The sequence below is a fragment of the Montipora foliosa genome, chromosome 10 (assembly GCF_036669935.1).
Source record: "Montipora foliosa isolate CH-2021 chromosome 10, ASM3666993v2, whole genome shotgun sequence".
Classification (NCBI taxonomy): domain Eukaryota; kingdom Metazoa; phylum Cnidaria; class Anthozoa; order Scleractinia; family Acroporidae; genus Montipora; species Montipora foliosa.
In genome coordinates this window covers 20,995,797-21,018,296 of record NC_090878.1, presented here as the reverse complement: position 1 = coordinate 21,018,296, position 22,500 = coordinate 20,995,797, and the positions used below count along the sequence as shown (strand labels likewise).

The 22,500-nt window shown below is 37.2% G+C and overlaps 2 protein-coding genes across 3 annotated transcripts in view; one reads left to right on the top strand and one right to left on the bottom strand.

The window, feature by feature from the left end:
* The window catches only part of LOC137973246 (zinc finger protein 367-like), a 1,725-nt gene extending 1,478 nt beyond the window's left edge, over positions 1-247 (top strand). The window contains exon 1 of the mRNA XM_068820022.1: positions 1-247. This exon is cut by the window's left edge and continues 1,478 nt beyond it. The gene's annotated coding sequence lies outside the window, so the exon portion shown is untranslated.
* Positions 248-5,952: 5,705 nt separating this feature from the next.
* The window catches only part of LOC137973026 (F-BAR domain only protein 2-like), a 35,394-nt gene continuing 18,846 nt past the window's right edge, over positions 5,953-22,500 (bottom strand). Inside the window, exons 15-28 of one of the 2 annotated variants that reach the window (XM_068819738.1) lie at positions 21,919-21,969; positions 21,157-21,281; positions 20,347-20,371; positions 19,161-19,212; positions 17,480-17,688; positions 17,066-17,233; positions 15,879-16,057; positions 14,575-15,050; positions 12,918-13,073; positions 12,133-12,262; positions 11,162-11,361; positions 9,607-9,671; positions 7,945-8,103; positions 5,953-6,710 (exon numbers count right to left, since the gene is read on the bottom strand). In XM_068819738.1, the coding sequence (XP_068675839.1) occupies positions 6,688-6,710; positions 7,945-8,103; positions 9,607-9,671; positions 11,162-11,361; positions 12,133-12,262; positions 12,918-13,073; positions 14,575-15,050; positions 15,879-16,057; positions 17,066-17,233; positions 17,480-17,688; positions 19,161-19,212; positions 20,347-20,371; positions 21,157-21,281; positions 21,919-21,969 (2,018 nt within the window). In that variant the 3' untranslated portion in view covers positions 5,953-6,687. The remainder of the gene's footprint in view (positions 6,711-7,944; positions 8,104-9,606; positions 9,672-11,161; positions 11,362-12,132; positions 12,263-12,917; positions 13,074-14,574; positions 15,051-15,878; positions 16,058-17,065; positions 17,234-17,479; positions 17,689-19,160; positions 19,213-20,346; positions 20,372-21,156; positions 21,282-21,918; positions 21,970-22,500) is intronic. The other variant, XM_068819739.1, reaches the window with a different exon arrangement.

Genomic DNA, 22,500 nt, shown 5'->3' with positions numbered 1-22,500 from the left:
CATTCCGCCACTTTCTTTAAGTCACAGTTCATTTGTTTACAACATAATGGAGAATTTTTTTTGTTCAAGAGACATCATACCGTTTTGTAGTTACTATTTCTTTTCCTTTCGATTAATTTCTGTAAAAGAGTTCCTTGCATGCTTTTTATACCACGTAGTACTTTACAATGTAATTACCAAGAAACTGAGAAAGTGTAAAAATTTTGGTGGTTTTTGAAAATAAACAAGGGCAAATTATAATGAATAATTAAGCATATTTTTTGAGTGAATCGAAAGGCATGTGAAGCGTGCTGATTATCTACGATTAAATCGACAATTGATACAAGGATTAAAATTTAAATGAGAAACACAATTCCAACAAATTGATCTGGTCACACAACACACATCACTTCAACAGTCAGTTGGTATATATTACAAATTAATGAATGGCCTCTCAAGTCCTCTGATATCAAGGAATATTCTCTCAACTGTTTCCAATACATTTATTTCGGTCCTTAATAGGGAGAATCTTCTTACAAAACATAAATTTTTATCTTGTGTGACCGTTTTCTTCATTTTCAAGACTTTTTTGTTTAATTTAGTGGTGATATTAGTAAGGTGAAATTTGAGGTTGGTCACCCTTAGAATTAAGTGGGTAAGCCAAAATATTGACCAGCTCCCGTAAAGCTTTCTTCATTCCATTTTTGGTGAAAGCATTATTTGCACTACTATCGCAGAGGCCATGGGTAAAATTTTTAGAAGCTGACAAAATTGATTGAAAATATAGTAGATAAAGAAGTCATTTTGACTGCATCAGAACCATGCATGTATCACAGGTTGGAACAGTGAGAGCATTTGCTTTACACTTATACGTACCACAATCAATCCGGAACTTGTCATTACGTGGGATAACTGTGCTGTTCCTCGGCTATGCTCAGGGGTCTTACCTCTAGGTGCTTCAATTTTCCTCTCATAATGATTATAAATCAATGTCTGATTTTATCCCCAATGGAGCATTTGGGCTTGGTTATGTAAACTTGGGACTTGAAAGGGGACATAGTTGTTAAGTGGATGTAGGGGTTTGTAACCCATTGAATCCTGAACCACCCCCTTTGATGAGTAAAATTATTGGGCATTCGACAAAGTAAACTCTATTAAGTCTCACTCCCGGGAAACAATTGGTTAATGAACCATTAGACCTGTAGACTGCAAGGGCTATGGGTCAATAGCCCATGAGGCAAAGCTGAATGGGCTATTGACCCGTGGCCCTTGAGGGCAAAGGGTCTAATTGTTTTAGTATCACCCAACTATTCGGACAGAAAAGGCAATAATAAGGTTAGCAAATGCAAGTTGAAAACATATTTACTTGGGAATAAAACGAAAGAAAGCGTCACTCTTTTCGCCACTCGAAGACTATTACTAATAGTCCTCTAGTAGTGTAGCCAATCAAAATGCAGCATTTGCATTAGTCCACTAGTTGGGTGATACTAATAATGATTATGATTACAATTAACATAATGATTGATGATGATTATATATTATTGAGCAAGATATCATACCAACCAACTGAGGCCAGTGGAGGGGTTTTTAAGCCCAACAGTGATGCCCAGTAACCCTATGAGGCACATGTGCTCACAGGGGCCATGGGCAAAGTCAATTTGAAATGTCCTTTTACCATTTATACAAAGAAAGTTGGCAAAGTGTACTAAAACTGGGAATGATGTCCAAAGGCAGATTGCTCGTGCTCATGAGCCTTTTCATGCTGTTTCCCGTTTTCAAATGTTTAAAAAGGTAAACTCATGTTTAGGTGTTTTCAGTGTTGGTCTTTGGTCACTGTGTTGGTGAGAAGAAGTGTTAATTATATATACATTAGACCACTTTCATGAATGGTGACCACCTTTACATTCTTTTGTATTTTGTCAATTAGATCTACTGCCCTCATTTTGAAACAAAATTCCTTTTGAAATTTGCTTGTCGCATCAAGACTAGAAAGGCTTATTAGCATTAAAACAGAAGAATATTTTATTTGGCAGCCAGTATGAACGAGGTCTATTACATAACTATCAAAAAAATATAGCAGGGGAGTTTAAGCAGCAACACCTTTGACTTCAAACCAACTGAAGCGGCTACAATACCAATAATAGGCCATAGCCACCTTAAAAGAGCTGCTACATTAAACAGCCAAAATTACTAACAGCAGTGACTCATGACTATGGTTTTGAGGTTGAGTACATTCTCTCTTCAAAATGCAGGACTTCAAAAATGGACTGTGACAGTACAGACTTCAGAGGTGGCCTGAGCCTATTTCAATCCCTGAACAACTAAAAAGATTAGTTCGAGGTTTATAAGGGCTTTTGGAAACCTGAGAGAAAAATACCTACATATACAACAACGTCAAGTGCTGAGCTAACTAAAACGGTTGGTATTAAACTGTGTGTTGAGACTTGTGATTTTTAGAAATCAATGTACTTAAATTCAAGACGTTTTGATGTAAATTTCTATGTGCGGATATTTTGTAGTTATATTCATTTGGTTATCCTGTAAATGATTATACTTTGACATTGCCCATGTATTCCTAGTCTAGCTATCATTAAACGAGATGCCTATTCCTGATTCTTGTCTGCATCTGATGATATTTAGCATGAAAATGATTTGTTCTCGTTTCACTGCAGAGTGATTAGAGAACAAGATTAGTATCCCAAGTAAACATTTATAAACTCAGAAGTAAACAAAATTGAGAAAACTCCATTGGTGTAAAAAGCAGCTTGCAGGTTAGGGTTCCAGGTCATTGTTTTACAGAAACGATAACCCTAGGTTTAAATATTATTTTTTAGGCCTAATGTAAGCAGTTAGTAAAGGTTTGGGTTGTTTCAGCTAGGGCAAAACAATGACCTAGCTGCAACCTGCGCAGTTTACAGCCTGCAGAAAAAAATGGGAGTCGACTTATACAGGGGTAAATATGGTAAATGAAAATAATAATAATATTATTATTGTCTCTGTGGATGAAAATGATGGAACACGAAAGAGAGAAAACAGGAAGTGGAAGTAACATAAGGTGAAGTCCAGGGCCCAGTTTTTTAATGATGGATACCAGATGAATCACTATCCAGGGGATATTAGTCACAATGAAACCAAATTGTGCTGTCCATGAATAGCATTTTCAACGTTTTGAACAACTGGAGCCAGATGCTAAACCATTTGACTGGTATTTTAAAATTATCTTTTGCTATACTACCCTACAGCATTGTTTTCTGCTGAACCTTCCCCCCACCCCCCTTCCCTCACACTTCTGTGATTCACACCAAAACCTAGCCCCCCCCCCCTCCTCCCCACTTTGAAATGTACTCCAGAGCCCCTGAGTTGGGATTTGTATATGGTCAATTGAGGCTGAACATGACAAACCCTGTGTATGCTCTAAAACAAAACACAATCAAACAGGGAATATTTAAAAAGAAACCACTACTTTTTTTTTAATTTTCAAGGCAACAATAATGTATCCTTTAGGCAAACTAATGCATCATTTAGGGTGCTTTAGATAAATGGTCTCCATAATAACTATTATATAATTTATATCCTTATTGTCACAAAATTGAAATTGCTAGGTAAAAACAATAAAAGCATTGATTAATTTGAACCCCTCACTTCCAAGGGTACTTGGAGTCAATATTATTCAAGATTTCACCACGGATGTGAAAGTTGGAACTACCTTAATTGTGTTGTATAATAAACAGCACCAAATATGAAAAGAACTGCTCAGCAGCTTTCATTTGAATGGCCACCCTTTTAAGACTTCAACAATACTTTAAGACTTCAACTACAGACTGAAAGGTTAGGACCAACTGGTGCTGCTGAGCCGGCTTACAGGACAGCACTGCTCAATAGCTTTTATTTATTTGATCATCCCCTTGGATTTCTTCGAAAGACTAAAAAACTACTATCAACCTTTACGAAATTAAAAAGATGCACTTTAACCCTTTCACTCCAAAGAGTGACCCTTATAGATTTTACTCTGTCAAACGCCAGATGATTTTACTCGTCAATGGGGAACCCCACAGGAGTGAAAGGGTTAACAACAGCTAGATTCACTCAAAAACTATGTCCCCATTAACCCTTTCACTCCCAAGAGTGACACTTATGGATTTTACTCTGTCTAACGCCTAACGATTTTACTCGGGAACCCCACAGGAGTGAAAGGGTTAAATCATCCAACATGAGATGTTTGTTAGTTAATTTTGGGCAGTTTGGTGGATGTGAAATCCAGGAGGGGGTGGGGGGGGCACTTCCTTATATGGGCTATATAAGTTATGTGCAGCCCCAAAGGGTATGAGAATTTAGCCAAAAGGGGTATCAATTTTGACCATTTTGGTCTAGAATAGGGTATGTTTTGTTCACTTACATGTAAGTCTTGAATTGGGTGTGTTTTTCAGAAGAAGCTTCTTCTGCATCATTAGCAGCTGAAATAGGTCTGAAATAGGGTATCAAATTTTTGTCAGGTCTTAAATAGGGTATGGAAAATTGCAGATTTTGGTCTGAAATAGGATAAGGGTTTCAGGAAGCGAGCTGCACATCCCCACCCAATTTTTCTGAGAGTACCCCTCTCCCCAAATGTGAAAGTCAAATTCATAAATGGGCATTTAGAACAGGATCACACAAAAGATAATACCACCAAATTTGAATAGGAATACCAGTAAGATACATGTATATATGTTACTTAAGGGCTGGAAATTTCTCATGGGTCTGAAAATTCCAAGAGCATGCACATGAAAAAAATTCTCAATTCTGACTCAAAGAGGACATCACATGGTAAGCATTAATCCTCAACTGCACAAAAAAAAATTGAAAGAAGAAATTAGTACAAAACTTGAAGTTGCACTTTCAATAAGTACTGGGATTTTCAAAATTCTGAGGAATCTCATCTTCAAGCAGCAACAGCCAAACTGCATTTCGGCTTCCATCAATCAAACTTCCCATGCCAAGCCAAGAGTTGACCTAAACCCACAGATCCCGAAATCGATTGATGCTGGACATAACCTACCAATCACCATCTTTGGTTCCCATGGTACATTGATTTCGTACATTTGAACTTGATGCCAAGTGATAGAATCTGCACAAATCTCTTTAATGAAGAACCTCTATTAAAAAGATATCATAATGGCATATTTTGAGCTGCGAACTAACCAAGAACTACAATCCAGTTTCCGGAGTCGATCTTCCTGGCTATGTTGGGAAATTTGATTGATGGAGGCCAAAACCCAGTTTGGCACTTACATGTGTAGCGCTTGAAGGTGAAATTCCGCAGAATTATGAAAATCACAGTTACTGTAATTAACCGGGAGCCAGTCAACTGTAACTTCTATTTGCAATGCACCTACCCACTAGGGATATGTGAGTGAAAACAATGGCAAGTGGCTTCAATCATTGGTTTTCCCGGAGGAAAAAGGTACATGTACTGTACAGTACTTCTTCTGCATTAGCAATTTAAAACATGGTATTTCAAGAAGAAAATTGCTGAAAAAATTGAAAGCATCACCCTGATGTAGTTGAGCACAACAAAAAAGTATAAAATAACATTATGACTACGAAAAGCATCAAGATTGCCTTTTTAGGAATGTTATTTATAAGCAATGACATGACTTAGCAAGCACTAGTTCCCTTTTTTTCAGCAAACACAAATGCACTTTCACTTTCACATTATTTTGACAAAATATGAATGTGCAAAGACCATGGTAGCCTGCAGGTAGCATGCATATTTTAGGCGAGCTACTTAAAATAGTTACGATCATGTACTACAAGCTCTTTCTACAGACAAAATACAGAGAAAACATGTAACACTTATGTATTACTTACAGAACAGAAAAATAAATTAAATTAGAATCAATCAGTTTTGTTAGTCTTTGAAAACAAATTATTATTTTCCACTTTTTCAAGAAAAGTCATGTCATTACTTATACATGTACAGTGCTAGTTACCCTTTTCAGACTCCAAATGAAGTACTTTAATTTTAATTTTCTTGTAATTCTTCATGATTCATCTTAAAACAAATTTCCTGTAGTGGTAAACTTTCAATCTTTAAATACTACAAATGTAATTTGTCCTCTGTCCTAAAGTAAATTTCCACCGCAGTAAGCAACATTTCAAAATAATAACAAAAGGTCTTCTTCATGTAGTTGAACTAATAGTCAGATTTCTTTTGGGATATTCTTCTCCACATTGAATAGACATTTAGATGCCCCCTAATTTTCTTTAGGTTTAGTAAAGCACATAAAAATATGTTCTGGTATAGAAAACAGCCCCATAGGAAGGGACCCATTCCTTCCAAATGAAAATCCACCATGACTGTTTGGCAACACATTACTTTGCTGTACTTGACCAAACGTAAGAAAAATAGGAGACCACTAGGAGCCTATGATTAAACAAATTACACCTTTTGCACTTCAAAAATCAAGTACAAAATATATATTCAAAATGTGTATTTTACAGGTGGAAGATGGGCTTCACAATATTGCGCCCACCTGTAGCAATCACCACTTGAGTAAGTACAGTGTCCTTTCATTATTCTGTTCTGTCCCATTTCCCATATTTTTGTCCAGTCATTCATTTACATTTTGCATTGATGAGGTTTTTACTTTACCAAGTATTTGTTCTCTTAATTACATGTATACTATTACAAAAAGGCTTTCAAGACTTTCTTCTTGGTAGTAGCTGGCACTAACTCTCGGCCATGTATTTCCCTGTTCAAGGAAAAGAAGACACTCATGAGATTTTGGACGTTCTTTGAAGAGAGGATTGTGTGGGCAAGGCAGTAAGGCAGTGTGGGAAAGGCGCAGTATGATAATCATACGTGTCAAGTTACTGTACATGTAAATGCTATTATGGAATATTATTATATGGCTTGTGTTAACTTTGTAGCCGATATAATGCGCGCTCTGATTGGCTAATTGTGACTGAATTGTAGGGCATTATTCTCGCGTAATACCCACAGGCCGATTACGGGCTTGCAAAACCAAAGCAAAAGGTAATTAATAAACCATATAAAAAACTACTTACTAACCGAGCTAGCTCGAGCCGCACTGGAGAATATTGGCCCTCGGTCATACTGCCACAACCTCGGGCCAATATTCCCCAGTACGGCCCTCACGCTCGGTTAGTAAGAAGTTAGTCTTACCATTACCTGTAGGTTTTGTACGGTATGCATTGCCTCCTAAAGTGAGGTAATCGAGTTTCTGCAGTGTCCTGTATTTTTTTTTAACCATGTGATAAGACCTCTTCAAAGTGAAGTGAGGTTCTCCAGTGTTCATAATTACTTTAATAACTGAGAGTTACTTTAATAACTGAGCAAAATCTCAAACTAGCTAGGCCGAGGTTTGAGATTTTCCTGTCATGACCAAATGGTCAAGGTTATTAAGTTGTTAATTATAGGGCTAACAGAACGGCTCTAAAGAAGAAAAAACCTATTTGAATAATCCATAATCGGCCTGTGGGCATTACGGGAGAATAATGCCCTAGAGCTTAGCAGCTCTTAGCCAATCACAGCATGCATTATATCAGCCAGAAACACTAGCCATGTAATAATACCTCTTATTAACCCAGTTCAAGGTCTATACTGAGTTTTTTCCTGTTGATTTATGGCCAAAGCGTGAAACCCCACAGGTCATAAATCAACGGGAAAAAACAAGGATCTGTATTAAATTTAAAGTATGGACCGAGAATACAAGGTTTATTTTATCTCTGTGATAATCAGCCACGCAAGAAAGGAAACCAGTTGAAGTCAAGCAGAAGGCTGAACTGCCAAACAAATTGGCATATCAAAATCCAAAAAACCACATCTTAATTCTTGGCTGTTTGAAATAGTTGCAATGCTTGCAAGATTCAAATTTAGCAGGCTGTACAGCGGGCCGCACTGAAGATAAACTGTAAGTTTGAAAATTTACAAGCCATTGTTAACAAAGAAATCTAAGAACTTACCGGTACTAAACCTCTTTTTTACAAGAGAAAGTTTGTATTCCTGGCTTTTAAGTTCAAAATTTAGTCTTGAAATAGTTGCACCATTGCAGGCGAATTGAACGGCAATCCGCGATGGAGTACTTGGCCCTTGAGAAAGATCAAATCGTGCCCTCAATGTGCCTAAAAAGTTGACAAATTAACACAATGCGTTAAAAAAGATAAGGCCCCTTTCCTAGTGTCAAAAAGTCCTGAATGCAAGGCTTGTTGAGACCATGCTGGCTCACATGTTTGGCAACCGATGAACTCTAAAGTCATGCTCAGTATTGAACGTGTCAGCTCATATTTCCAAACCACATCAAATATGCTAAACCAAATCTGGGGATTTAACTTTATTTCTTTAATCTCTGGGGCATCTCCAATCTTCTTGAGTCTAGATATTGGCTGTAAATGGATCTCAATCTTGTTGCAGAGGACTTGAATTTGTTTCTTCTCTATTTAATGGCAGACTGAACCAGTCAGGAGGGGATGTCTCTGTCTTGGTATACCAATTCTCTCTTGATAATTCCTTTGTCTGTTATCAACACTCTCATTTTAATTAATAAAATTTACAATCAATGTAAAATCAAACTTTACAAAAACAAAGTCATTTTGAGAAAATCAATAAGAAGATTTAAATACGGCTATATAGTAGCATTAAAATAATGCAGTAGTTTTAATAAGTACTGACAGCCAATGCAAAGCATCAGATCTCCTACATTTTCCCCTAAATTGAAGTAATTAAAGACAGATAATTTCTTTCAAACCTCAGATCAAAACTCATTTTTTCAACAATGGCAACAGTCAGTTACGACAAGTTAAAGTTCACACGGCAACTAGGTGTACAATCAGTCATAGTTTGTGGCTACTCTGGCTTGAAATTGAAAGTAACTTAACAAAGTTACAGTTCAAAGACCCAACTCTTTGATCAGGGGTGAAGAGAATCCATTGGAAGAATCCTTTTATAGAGACACTACAACGGTACCGTAATTAGTGTCAAAGATTGCTAATTAGCATCTCTATAAAACGATTCTTCCAATGGTTTCTCTTTGCCCCTGATGAAGACACTTGCTACAGTGAATGTGAAAATGTTGGGTCTTACAAATGTGACTTTGTTAAGTTACTTTCAATTCCAAACCCAAGTAGCTACAAATTAACCAATACTAACAGTCGGTTACGGGTATCTTCAAAACAAAGACCCTAGGACCCCAAAAACTCGAAAACAAAGAGAGAAACCCAAAACCCTCAATTTGGCTAACCCGAAGCCTATATATATAAAAACCAACCTTAAATTAAGCCTAGGGTTAGCCAAATTGAGGGTTTTGTTTACTTTCTTCATTTTTGAGTTTCCGGGGTCTTAGCGTCTTAGGGTCTTCGTTTTCAAGACAGCCATCCGTTACTTTACTCAAACCAACCACCACCTTAAAATTTTATTGAAACCCCTGCATGAATTATCTCAAATTTTCATTGTAAAAAAAGCACACCAAACTGCAACCAGTACTGGGAATTAGTTTGTGGTTTCATATTGCTTCTGGTTGGTTGCTGCACAGTCAGTAGGAAATGTCAAATTTATCAAATCAAATTGTTCATGGTTTTCGGATTCTCACAGTAAATGTTAAAGTCTCCATGTAATCCAAAGTTCCCTACCTTGAGTTTCTGAGGTGCTGGACACTTCTTGGAATTTCCATAAAGCTCTCTGGTGTTCTGCCGACCTAAACAAAGATTATACCCTTGGTGATAAAAGGTGCCAAGGGAAAAAACTGCTCTCCAAAACTAGTATATACATGTACTAGTCAAAAGCTGTCATCTTGATTGTTGTCTATCATACATCCCTAACAACTCTGCTGAAGCGTTGTGCTAGGTAAAAATACACGACAAACAACAACTGTTCACCTCAAAATTAAGAAATATTGTACGCATGAGGCAAATACGTAAGTGTATAGAGTCATTTTAAGCTATGAATCAGAGCAATCACACACAAATATGAAAACAAGTCCTCTCTCTGGATGGACTTTTTAAGAATGGAGAAGTAGCTTACTCCACTGAAATCATGATCAGCATAACATTTAAAGTATTTTATGTCTGTAGTCTATGTGCAAGAGCAACAAATGTCATTTCAAAAATACAAGCAATTTCTGAGAAGTGCAGGGGCTACCAGTATGATTAGTCAAGGTTTTTTTCCATCCTCAAATAGCTTACCATCCCATACTGGCTACTAAAGCATTATGTAACTGTCAGCATTTTCACAAAAAGCAGACACATCCTACTGCAGCAACAGTTTTCATCTTGAAAATTTTGCACTTCACATGTCGTGCAATAATTATTTTTTATGTAAAGTCAGCAACAGTGCCAGTAGCAGTCATTTGGACTGATGACCACCCAGTGAGACATGTAACAATGTTGCACTCCCATGTCACGCACACATCATGCATCGCAGACCACGAATGTAAACAAGCATGGCATCAAGCCAGTGTTTGATCCTCCCTTGGGCAAAATGGTCACAATGACGCACGACAATGCGAACAGACAATCGCTTTGAGAACTTCGCAGCGATTTTACCCTCTTAAATGTTCGGTGACCCCCATTTTTCTTTCCGTAGATCACTTCCTTTCCTGATTTTGTCCATTTTAACAAAAAACTAAAAAAATCTGTACGCGAGAAGTTACAAATATTTCTCACTTTTATGCTCTCATGCTACAGAAGTTTTATTTCTTAGACTAATATGTATCGTTTTTCAAGGTCTATTTCACCTCAGAAAAAGACATCAGCTGCAAAAGTTCATTTAGTTATATTAGTTATGTTGAATTGAGTATGTTTACCTGGTCTAAATTTCACTAATGCAGCTTTTTTTTTTATTGCTGACAGTTGTAAGCTAAGATCGTCAGAAAATATAACGCAAGCTTCTAAAAATGCAACTTATCGCGAAAACGAGAACGGCGACCCCCCATTTTTTTTCACCTTTTTGACAAAAGTAGATCATTACCTTTCTGCCTGGCAAGTTGTAAAAAAATCTGTACAGTGTACGTGGGAACATTTTGGGTGCGTACGTCCTTACCTTATTGTCTTTCCTATCACTAATTTTACCATGACAACCGAGTATGCATTATTCAGTGCCCACCAAAGTACTAACCCAACTGTTCATAAATCAATGATAATGATAATTATTATAACAATAATTGTAAAGCACTGTAAGAATACTTACCAAGTAGCAGAAGGTTTTGACTGCATAATGGTGACTTCCCCATTAATGGGAACCAAAACAGACAAGTTGCTAATGGAACAAGGAGCAGACATGCAAGCAGGGTTGTATCGATAATCAACTCTGAGATCTGTGGCTTCTTTGTCACATTTCCAGTAACTGCACAACTGTAGAGGAGTGGTAGAGAAGCCATTCGTCTTGACCTGGAAATACAAGAAAGCCAGACATGAGCAACATGCCATCTTAAGAGGGGACATTTTCATGACAATACTGAGTAGCTCTCCTCTCTTGTGTACTGCTACATGTATTACATTACCAGCTGGTTTTTTAATCACGTGATCGGATATTGATAAAATGTTTTGCAGTTAACTCCTGGGATACAACTTCTGGCACTTAAAAGTTTTGAATTGTTATATTATATTAACAGTGCAAGAATTTTGTGGCCATCATTAGTGCAAGAATCCTTTTTTCACAGTCTACCAGTTCATTTTTAACCAGCTGTAGCCTACAACAGAAATGTTATGGGCTTTTCAGCTCGGTTGATACGGCAATTTGCTCAGACAAAGGGATATAACTGCTAGAAACGTCAGCTTTCAAATTTCTTTACGGTGCTCAATTTATCATAATTTATCAACCCATCTCACTTTCAGAAAAGGAGAGACGGAGTTTTAGGTGACATTATTCTTTTATGTCCCTGCAACTCATACTATAATTGGCTATAGTCACCCTGGTCCAACTTGCTTTTTTTATAACATTTCCATTATTTTCCCAATCTCGTTGAGCACAGTGACAAAAGCAAAATGCTGTGGAAATGTCTGATTGAATCTTGTTTCAAAATGAAAAAATAAATGAGGATTCCTTGTGACCAAATAATGCTGTAAACGTCTCAACATCAATCAATGGTGCCCAAAAGGTGGCACCATTGCTAAGGGATGGTGTTTCTTTGTGTACACAAGGTTAATTGCTTTCCTTACCTCATATTTAATGATATCGATATTGTAATGAGTACTTGCTCCTTGTTCAGATTGCTTCTTGAGGTGATCAGCTAAGGAAGCCATATTAAAATCGTAACTAACACCATCACCTCCACTCAATTGTCCTTTACTGAATATCAAACAAAAAAAAAAGAGACACAACATCATGTGATAACTGGTGACATGCATTTAACAGCAGATATTCTGGCAACATCTTAAAAATAGTTTAAGGGCTTTAACTTAGAATGCTTAAAAACACACTCAACCAATAATTAATTAAAGTGTATTACAGGGGAACATCCTGCCTTACAGATGACAAATACATAACAGGTGACCTCATCACCTAAGAAGTCTGACTATAGCAGTATCAACATCATGAAACAAAGTGCCCTGTTGGTCTGTGCATGCATTACATTATTGACATCCACAGTTGCATTCTAAAATTTAAGGCATTTGAAATTGTAGAGCCTGCAGACCAGTGGAACACTTTGTCCAATCAGAACCTATAATGATGAAAGCCGCACGATTAAATAGAAAATTGAGACCACCCCTCCCCCCAAACTCAATGATGGGACAATGGCATGTTATGGCCTTCGCGCAGCTTATTCTGTCCAATATTGTAGGTAAATGACCTAGCTCGCTATGATTTCTTGTACCTCAATGGTTAGAGCATTTAAACTGTGTTATAGAAGTCATAGGTTCGACTCATAGACTTTTCCTCGTTGCTAAGCAACGAACTTATCATTCTTTTCACGGGTACATTACTCCGTTAACATACAACACACCTGTTTATTAAAGCTTTGTTTGGCAATATTTGTTCAAGACAAGATGTTCCACGCACAAGGAAACTTAGAGGAGGCGCATTCTCTGTATCATATATGAGTGGCAAAACACTTGCAGGAAACGACACAGTTATGTCACCAGTTACTTTTACCATGCATCTGAAAATCAAAGCCAACACTGTCTCATGACTTACAACAAGAAATACAACAAGGCTACTGTAAAAGCAAGTAGCTTTGCTTCTGCAAATAATCTGGAATTTTTCATGTACATTATAAAAAAAATAAGTAATTGCATGATTTTTCTCCTGCAATTTGGAAGAAATTAGCATATTGCACTTGCCCTACAGGCTTGTGCAATCTTGTTTGTCTTTGAAAAAAATTACTAGTGCATATTTATTCCAAACTGGACTCACAATCATGTGATTACCTTTACAAATAACCATAAAACTCTGTAACTGAAGCCTTTGTGCCACAACTAAGCTTAAGTGAGAAACATGTGTCTTCCCTGGGATGACATCACAAACTGCTTTGCAAAAAATAATTCTTTTAAAACTAAAATGCAACACAGTTTGTGATATCATTTTGAGGCTAGACTCGTGTCTCTCACAAGCTTGAGTGTGGGGAAAATGGCCGCCAATTTTGTCACCTTTATTTGCTGTTCTTGAAAGGAAGGCACTATTGTTAAAAATACTTCTTTTGGGATAGAGCATGTCCAGTAATCCAAGTAATAAGATGCATGCCCAATTTGGACATCCAACACAAAGTCTCCCTTAAGGACGGTGCCTCCCAATTCAAAAGTATTTTTGCCATGGTTTATGATTATGCGGGAAATGTAGATCTTAAGAAGTGTTATTAAAAATACTTCTTTTGGGATAGAGCATGTCCAGTAATCCAAGTAATAAGATGCATGCCCAATTTGGACATCCAACACAAAGTCTCCCTTAAGGACGGTGCCTCCCAATTCAAAAGTATTTTTGCCATGGTTTATGATTATGCGGGAAATGTAGATCTTAAGAAGTGTTATTGAAATCGAATAAGGAAATTGGGGGTAACCACCCATTTTTCAAAGATAATTCATGAACAACATTAATTTTGTAAAAATCTTTACATTGCAAAGCCATGCATGGCATTCTTTCTCAAATTGAAGCTTAATTTTCCCTGAAAAATGCATGGTTACCCCTTAATTTTCGTTTTGGATACCAATGGTACTTACTGAGACCTACTTTCTCTCTATCTGCATAATTTTAAATTGTGCAAAAATATCCCTGTATTGGTAAGCATCACCGATAGGAAATCCAAGTATCTTGAGATGCGCAGCACGTATGCGCAGTAACAATAGTAGGCACGGTCCTTAAAGTCTAAGCATTTGCTACCTATTTACAACAATTAGATAAGGGTGAAGGTTAGCGTTATTTTTAGCTTTGGGTAAATGCAACCATTTATCTTTACTTGACGAGCGGCATTTTGGGGGACACTTTGCGACATAATTTTTGTTTGTATTCCGAGATACAAATGATGTTGAAGATGGGGAGAAGAGCAAGTGGACACTTTGTGATGCTTATTGAAATCTCTGTACATCAAATTACTTTGAATTCATGTCTGGACCTACAGCTGTACAATGTAAGCTGACAAAATATGTAAAACAAGAGCATTTCCTTACCTGCTCTGATCACTTCCCCTAAAGAATGCATTCACTGACTCAATAAAGGCAACTGCGATTGGAAGACTATCATCCTTTTTGCCTAGAACAGTACCAGCTGCCCCTTTGGCATACACCACGCTCGACATGGAAGGGAGACCTCCAACAGTTTTGGACCTCACAAGGGCAGGGACATTCTCCTGGGAGAATCCAATGTGGGAGGTGGTAGTTGCTCTGTTGAGCGATTGCCCACTACTCGCCGTAGTTGTTGATCCTATGTAACTCACAACAGCTGGATTATCTGGACTACTAGAAGTGGCACTGTTTCCATTTGACAGTGGGTCTGTTGCTGAATCTGACGACTCCGTAGTGACAGTTGCTGGCATAAAGTCCGCTAGACAGCTAAACAGTTCTGCTGAATATGAGGTTGTTGTGGTTGGTGAAGATGGTTTGGTGCTCTGACCAGGAACAGACAGCAAGGTTCCAGATGAACGTGGCTAAAACAAGAAAAAGCGTCACAGGAGTTTTACACTTTCTGGTTGATGCTGCTCAAAATTTCACTCCCTTCTGCCTTAAACCAACTATGAAAAAAACTAACTAAAATGGGGTTATCATTAATCCCACTTGAGAATGGTGGTGCCTTAGGTGTAATTGGGTTTATTTGTTTGTTCGTTATTTATTTGTTTGAGCAGGTTGAAGTATTGGCAGCTATTCAGCTGATGTGGATCTGCTATACCCACCCACCCATCCCCTACTCTTCTCGAATAGCGTGTGTCTTTAACGTCCCACAGGGAACTATTATATGAACATGGAAGATATTTGTGACACAGGGCCTATGGTTTATAGTCCTTATCCCCAAAGACTTGAAAGTCTTAACCATTTGCGGATGTAATTACAAAGGCAGCACTTTTTCCTCAGTTATTTAAAGACCCTGAGTGTTGGTCTGCCCAGGAGGGTAGCATCACTTTAGAGATAACCCCCCTCCCTCTTATCAATGTTGGATTTTCCATGAAACAAAATGGTGACTTTTCTTTCAAACATTGAATATGGGGGAGAGGGAGGGGGGGGGGGGGGGAAGAGCATGGTACTTCCCAAATAGTACAGCCAATAGTAAGAATAATCAAATTAGGTGTGAAGTGAAGTGATTAGAAGTGATGTGCGCAACCTTCCCAACATCTTTTGACCACGATTGTAGTTTGCATTCACAAGAACATCAAATGAAATGTGTGCACCAAAAAAGGTCATAACCAGCTTTGCTTCATCAATAAGCAAAAGACTTGTCACAGAACCCTAAAATGAACATTAATATTCTTATCACGCCATACCTGTGGTCTTGGTCTTGGTACAGCACTACTAACAGATGCAGAACGGGGAAGTTCTGATCCTGAGGGAGGTGGCTTGATGAAACGTAAAGAACTACCATTGCTCTCACTTGCTCCTGCTGCTGCTGCTGCTGCTGCAGAGAATGTGATTCCTGATTCACTAGTGGCTGTTGCCTCTGGCACTGTTGATTGCAAATCCAAAAATTTGGTTACAGCATACCGTCATCACAGATTCCAAAACTACATGAAAAACAAATTTGCAAGGAAGGACATGAAACCTCAAGGACAAGACTACATGTAACTCATCCCCTTTTGATTGCAAATAATATTATTCACTTTTACTTTGAAAGATTTGTTTAGTTTCCAACTTGACTATTTACACCCACCAACACAAATTCATGGAACACTTACAGTACAACACTCTTCTCAAAACCACAAAACACAACACGGGAAAACTACCTGAATAACTTGAGGCACAATTAAGTCATAATGCTTCAAAGTTATTATTTTCTACTTTTGCCCTTTCTTCTTGTTTCTCTTTGTCTTCCTTTGCAAAACTAATGACACAATTTATTTTGCACATACTGTACTACATACTAAAGAGTTCGAATAACAACAGAAAGATGCATGTCCAAATGTGTTAAAATGGAAAGAAAAAAATCAAACCAAAAACAAAATTAAGTCAGTCCACACATGCAACTCAATAGTCCTCTATATGTGTTTCAAACCAAGTCGGTATAACCTGTACTTTTAATTTAAGGGTTTTTTTTGCAACTACTACAATAACTTATAAGGTAAGGTGAGGTATAGTCCGCTACGAGCCTAGAGGGCCCACCAGGCCGGCGCTTATCTCCGGTAATAACTTTAATATACTTCACTTAAATTCCAGAGAAAATTAGATGAAATTCTGTAGTGTTGTTATCCAGTTAAAATGAGAAAGCTTGATCAGAGACTTGAAGATAAATGCAATGCTCCTCTGCTTTTCCCTGAATACTGAATTAGATGAAGTTGAATGCCACTTGTAAGTAAAAGAAACGTTTTCAAGTTGATCACTGAGCAAAGTCTAACTAATACTGATACGTCTTCTGACGCCAGCAATTTGGATACTGTGTGTGCGTGTGCGTGTGCTTTATATTTGCAACCTCAGCTAAACTTCCTTTTACTCCTCCTTAAATGTTTAGTGGTCGCACCTTCACCTCTAGAAAAGTCTCCAGTAGTGGACGATGAAATAGATCCTCTCTTTGCAGGCAAGGGAGGTGGAGTTTCTGATGAGTCTTCCTGCTGTACTGCACTTCCTTTCTTAGCTGGAAGCAAGGGTGGAACTTCACAGAAATCTGGATCTCTAGTTTCACTGGATTCTAGTAACAAAACAATGGAATAGAGGTTTTACATGTAATTTTACATGCTCGTGATTTCAAATCAGCCTCGTACAGTCTGCGTGCTCGACCGTTTCTGTAACCACTTGCACTATTACTCCCTGAATTGTACTCCACTCAGTTAAATCACTATTACTAAATAATAATGATCATAATAACAACTTCATTAACCGTAATACTGTAATATTATTACCAACTTACATGTATTATAAGATTATTTGGAAATACCTGGACTAGATGAAGGCAATGCCGCAGCTGATGATCTCAGATCTATTGCGCTCTGTGACTTTACTTCTGCATCATTTGTACTTGCCACATCATTGGTGGAAAGTTGAAGGGAGTCTTGCTGAGATCTTGGAGATGTGGACTCGCTGCTTAAAGATGGAAAACTGGTTTGACTGAAATCTATGTCTAGCAAATCATCACTTGATCGTGACCTGCGAAGCACAAAGGCGTAAAAAAATAACAAAAATGGTTATTTCTACTGTAAAATTAAAGAGAAATTAAAGTACAGGTTTATTATGCATCAATTTATAAACTCTCTCCAACTCAAAATGTCACACATTTTGGGAGGTTTGCCATAAAAAAAATGGACATCCAGTTCAGGGAAGCATGGCAAATTCTAAACAGTAAATAAGAGCATCATATTTATGTACAGAACCTCCTAAAACATACATGACATTATGGGTCGATAAAAGTAGTCAAGGGGGTAGTTGATTATTAAAACTAGTTAATCCTTTCTATCCTAAGAGTGACATTCACAGATTTTGCTGTGTCTGACGCTAAACGATTTTACCCCTTAATGGGGGCAGGTTAGGGGTGAAAGCGTTAAAGATTGAAACATAAGAGAGGTTCAAGACATGTCCGTCAAGAAGCACAGTTCAGTAGTTGAACTTAAGATTACACAGAACAATTCCAACAGGTGGATAGAGCAGCACTTTAACCTGAGTGCGCACTCCAGGTTACAAGTCCAGCTTCCCAACCAGTCAGGCACGCCTCTGTTATTAATTTTTGGTCACTCAAAATAATGAGAGCTAAGCAGTTCGGTGACATAGTTTAATATGTTTAATCCTTCAATCCTGAGAATAAGACAAAGATTTTACTCTGTCAAACACCGACAATATTAATTGTCAATGAGGGACACTTCAGGGATTTTCTAATTTATAGTGGAGCTCCACACAAAAGGCACCCAGACGCAGGGCACCGCGGGTAAGAAAATATGGTTTTGGTCACCGTATGACTGTACGCCCGTCCACCCCTCTACTTTTTTTATTTTTCATTTTTTTAACTTTGCCAGTCAAGCTGGCAGAGCGCCACAACAGCTAGCACCAATTTACTGTGGGCCCTTTTTTTACCCTCCCAACCATGATACACAACAGAAGACAGACCACAACACCGGGAACTACGTGCGCTACTCTTAGTGACAAGTGTGTGGGTTTTCTTTACGTCCCACAGGATTATTAACATTGAAGGGTTGTGAGATGGGACCTCCGGCTTATCGTCCTTATCCGAGAAGTCTAACCATTTGCAGATGTAGTTACAAAGGCAGCACTTTCTCCTCAGTTATTTAAAGACCCTGAGTGTTGGTCCAGCCGGAATTGAACTCGCGACCTCCTGCGTGACAGTCCTCAGTCCCTGAGCCACCGGTGCGTGGTTGGTATGACAATGTGACGCATGACAATGTGACTAGTATCACATGGCCAAATCGTGGGCTCAAGTTTAGAGCTCATCAATGCCAGCTGTTTCTTAAAGTTGACTGCTGACCAGGTACTGGGTTTCGATTGGATCGCAGGTTCACTTATTATAAAAATAAATAACCCAGGAGCTCCACTTTTACGCTTGGCTAAATCTATGTTAGTATTATAAGCAAATGCTACATAATTCAATGTTAATTTTATATAATTCTTACAGTTTTATTGCTGACGATCCTGCTGACTTTGATCTGTTTCTCAGCCCTTCACCTAAAAGAACAATAACAATGATTATTAATTTAGTCTTTCATGAACACACAAAGAACCCGAATATTCAAAGAAAAGGAGTAAACAACCTGGTTTAAAGGTAATATGGAATGGAAGATGTTGTCAGTTAGTGTAAAATGTAAACAAAGAAAAGGGGTAACATGCAGACTGGTAAAAGGAGTGGTACCCATACATCTGTTGTAAATTTTCTTCTGATATAACATGGAGGGCAAAGTTACTTAATGCTGATTGGCTGAGACAGAGGGCATTTTTCAGTAATTTTGGTTATTGCCCTGGACAAAATTACTGTCATTATTTTCATGTAGTGTTTTTAACAGGGCTGGTTTCATTGCTTTGGCATTGTCGTAAAAAAATCAAATTTCATTCAGCTGATTTGTGCATTTTACAGTTCACTGATGCGAACTGAAGACTGAAATGGCTTTCAATGAAATGGCACAACAGAGTGTTTTTGACCTTAATAAAACAAAAGTTTATCATCACAAGTTTCCATGTAAAATTAAACTGTAAATCACTTGTATTTTCAGAAATTGCACTGAGATACTCTAGATATTAATCCTTGATTTTACGTGCGTAACGCAATTACCTATACTAATAAACCAATCATTGACAATAATAATAATTTTTTGTCCCTTTTTACACTAAGTCTGTGCATGTTTTTTTACAACATATCAGTTCCCCTATCATCAGATGTGCCTGTAATGTTTTAAATTGTGGTAACAAAAATTCATGCCAGATAATGGTGTCTTAGTGAAGTACTAAAATTTGGTATCAGCTGGGTTGTTAGACAAACACCGAGTCCTTCAAGTCGAAGGGCAAATGCTCAAAATATCAGCAATTTAAAATTTTACCATTAACCCTGGATTGGTTGGTTTGAATTAAACAAAGCAAAAATGAAACCACAAAATACATTCATAAATAGTTTTAATTCTCTAACTTATGTCTAACAGTAGAAATTGGCATACATGCATGCACTTGAAAAGTTGAGCCACTTTTTCAACAAATTATTAATAAAAATGTGAATTGTACAGTATGGATGAAATCTATAACCACAAAAATATTATGATAGAAATCACTTGGCATTAACCTAGATGGAGAGCTACCTTTAAGTCCACTTACCTGATGAAGAACTTAGATTTCTTCTCTGAAAAAAATTTAAGTGAAATTAAAGTAAAAACGTATCACCTGATGAATGTATTTTTGTTGACAAAAAGCTCTTCTTGCAAGCTTTTTAATCTCTCTCAATTATTGTATATTGAGGAAAACTATTAATTTTAAGAATAAGAAAAGATACTGTATTATTTTGTTCCTTGGAAGGGCTCTGTTCCTAACAGAAAGAACATGAACAAGGTACAGGGTGTACGTGTAGTTCATGTGTATGTGGACAAGAAAAGTCACCTCAAAATCTTTGCGAGAGGACTTCAAATATTTAAAATTCTTTATGAAAATTGAGTGATGGGTTCAGTAAATACACACAAGTTTGCTTTTAGGAGTAAGTTTTGTGAAAACTAAGAAGTGAAAAGAAAATTTACAAGCTACAGAGTGTGTAGTTCATGTTTATATGGACAAGAAAAGTCACCTCAAAATCTTTGCAAGAGGACTTCAAATATTTAAAATTCTTTATGAAAATTGAGTGATCGGTTCAGTAAATACACACAAGCTAGTTTGCCTTTAGGAGTAAGTTTTGTGAAAACTAAGAGGTGAAAAACAATTTACAAAATAATTTGAAAAGCACTTTCCTTCATGGTGCTTGTGTCTTACATGTAAACATCGTAATACAGATAATGATTTTTTTTTTTTTTTTTTTTTGCATGGGTAAGTAACTTCTGATCAGTGTGTACATGTAATCAGTTACCTTTTCATTGTTTTCATAACAAAACATTTGCAAAAAATAATCTGTACCTTGATGTTTTAGAGCCTAGAACTCACCATTGATGAGGGTGAAGAAAGACTTAAATTTCCAGTAATTTTCTTAATTTCATCTACCGACGCTGTTTGAGGAACTCTGTCAGTTTCCACTGGATTTATGACGACTTGTAATTTGCGAGGTTCATCTGCAAAAGACGAGGTCTTGATTACCACCACTTCTAATACAATGTACCATAAAGCCACACATTATGCATATGGGTTTCTTCAAGATTTTCAATACAAATTTTGCAAGGGTTTTGCCACAAGGTACAGTGATTAATAATTATTACTTCAGACGGGTTCTATTATTTACAGCACAATAACTAACATGGATTTCAGTAATATTTTCAATGACCCTTTTTAGGATTGTAACTGACACACAAACAATCGCCATAACAATAATGCATGTACATACATGTATAATAGTTATTTTCTCTGCTTTTCAAAATTCCTAGAAAATGTTCCCTGCAGAAGAAATTTTGTACTGAGCTCAAGGCCTCTTCTCATCAAATAATGCCTTGCACATTATGGCAGGAAGTTACCCATCCGTAATTAAATTCGTAATTAATTCTGGCATTTATGCAGAATAAAAAGGGAATGTGTTACCGAAGACAGTCATAAAAGAAGTATGATGTGGCATCACTAATTCATTGACTTCAAGCTTTCCTACAGTTGCGCATGTAACTCTTTAGCAAACCATTTTAAATTATTGGTCCTTTCACAATGTAACTCTTTAGCAAACCATTTTATTGGTCCTTTCACAATGAAAATAATATAACTTACCATCATCTGAATCAGAATCTGATGAAGAACTGTTACCCCCTGACTTTGTACCTTAAGATTGTTAAAGAAATACCTTCTTTTGACTTTCTTATTGTTTTCTGCATTCTTGTGTAAAAATGTCGGGAAATATTTTTGAAAAGACAAAACGTATTTACATTTGGCAGAGTCAAACTGTAAGTGGCAGTGACAAAGAATGTAAATATTTTCGTATTGGTAAGTAACGCATGTTTGCCCCCTGAGCATGTAGTCTTTTTCTGTTGTAGCATCTACAAGGTTGGACTGTCATAATGTATTCATCTCACCTCTCGGACTTTCAAAATTTTATTTTTACTGAGGCTTTTCTGTTGATTAAGATTTGCTTATCTTGTTATCACCTCTCGCCCCCAGAGGATTGTGTGCCTGCATTTAGTTGGGAAATACATTCCCATTTTGCCATTGGGTTTTTTGGGGTTTTCTATCAGACAGCTGAACAATCTTCTTTGGCTGCAGTGAGTGTGTTTCATTTCTATTTGTGCATTTAACACTTAGAGTTCTCTCTTTAATATGGAAAGTATTGGAGTAAAAGTACAAAAAGAATTCCTC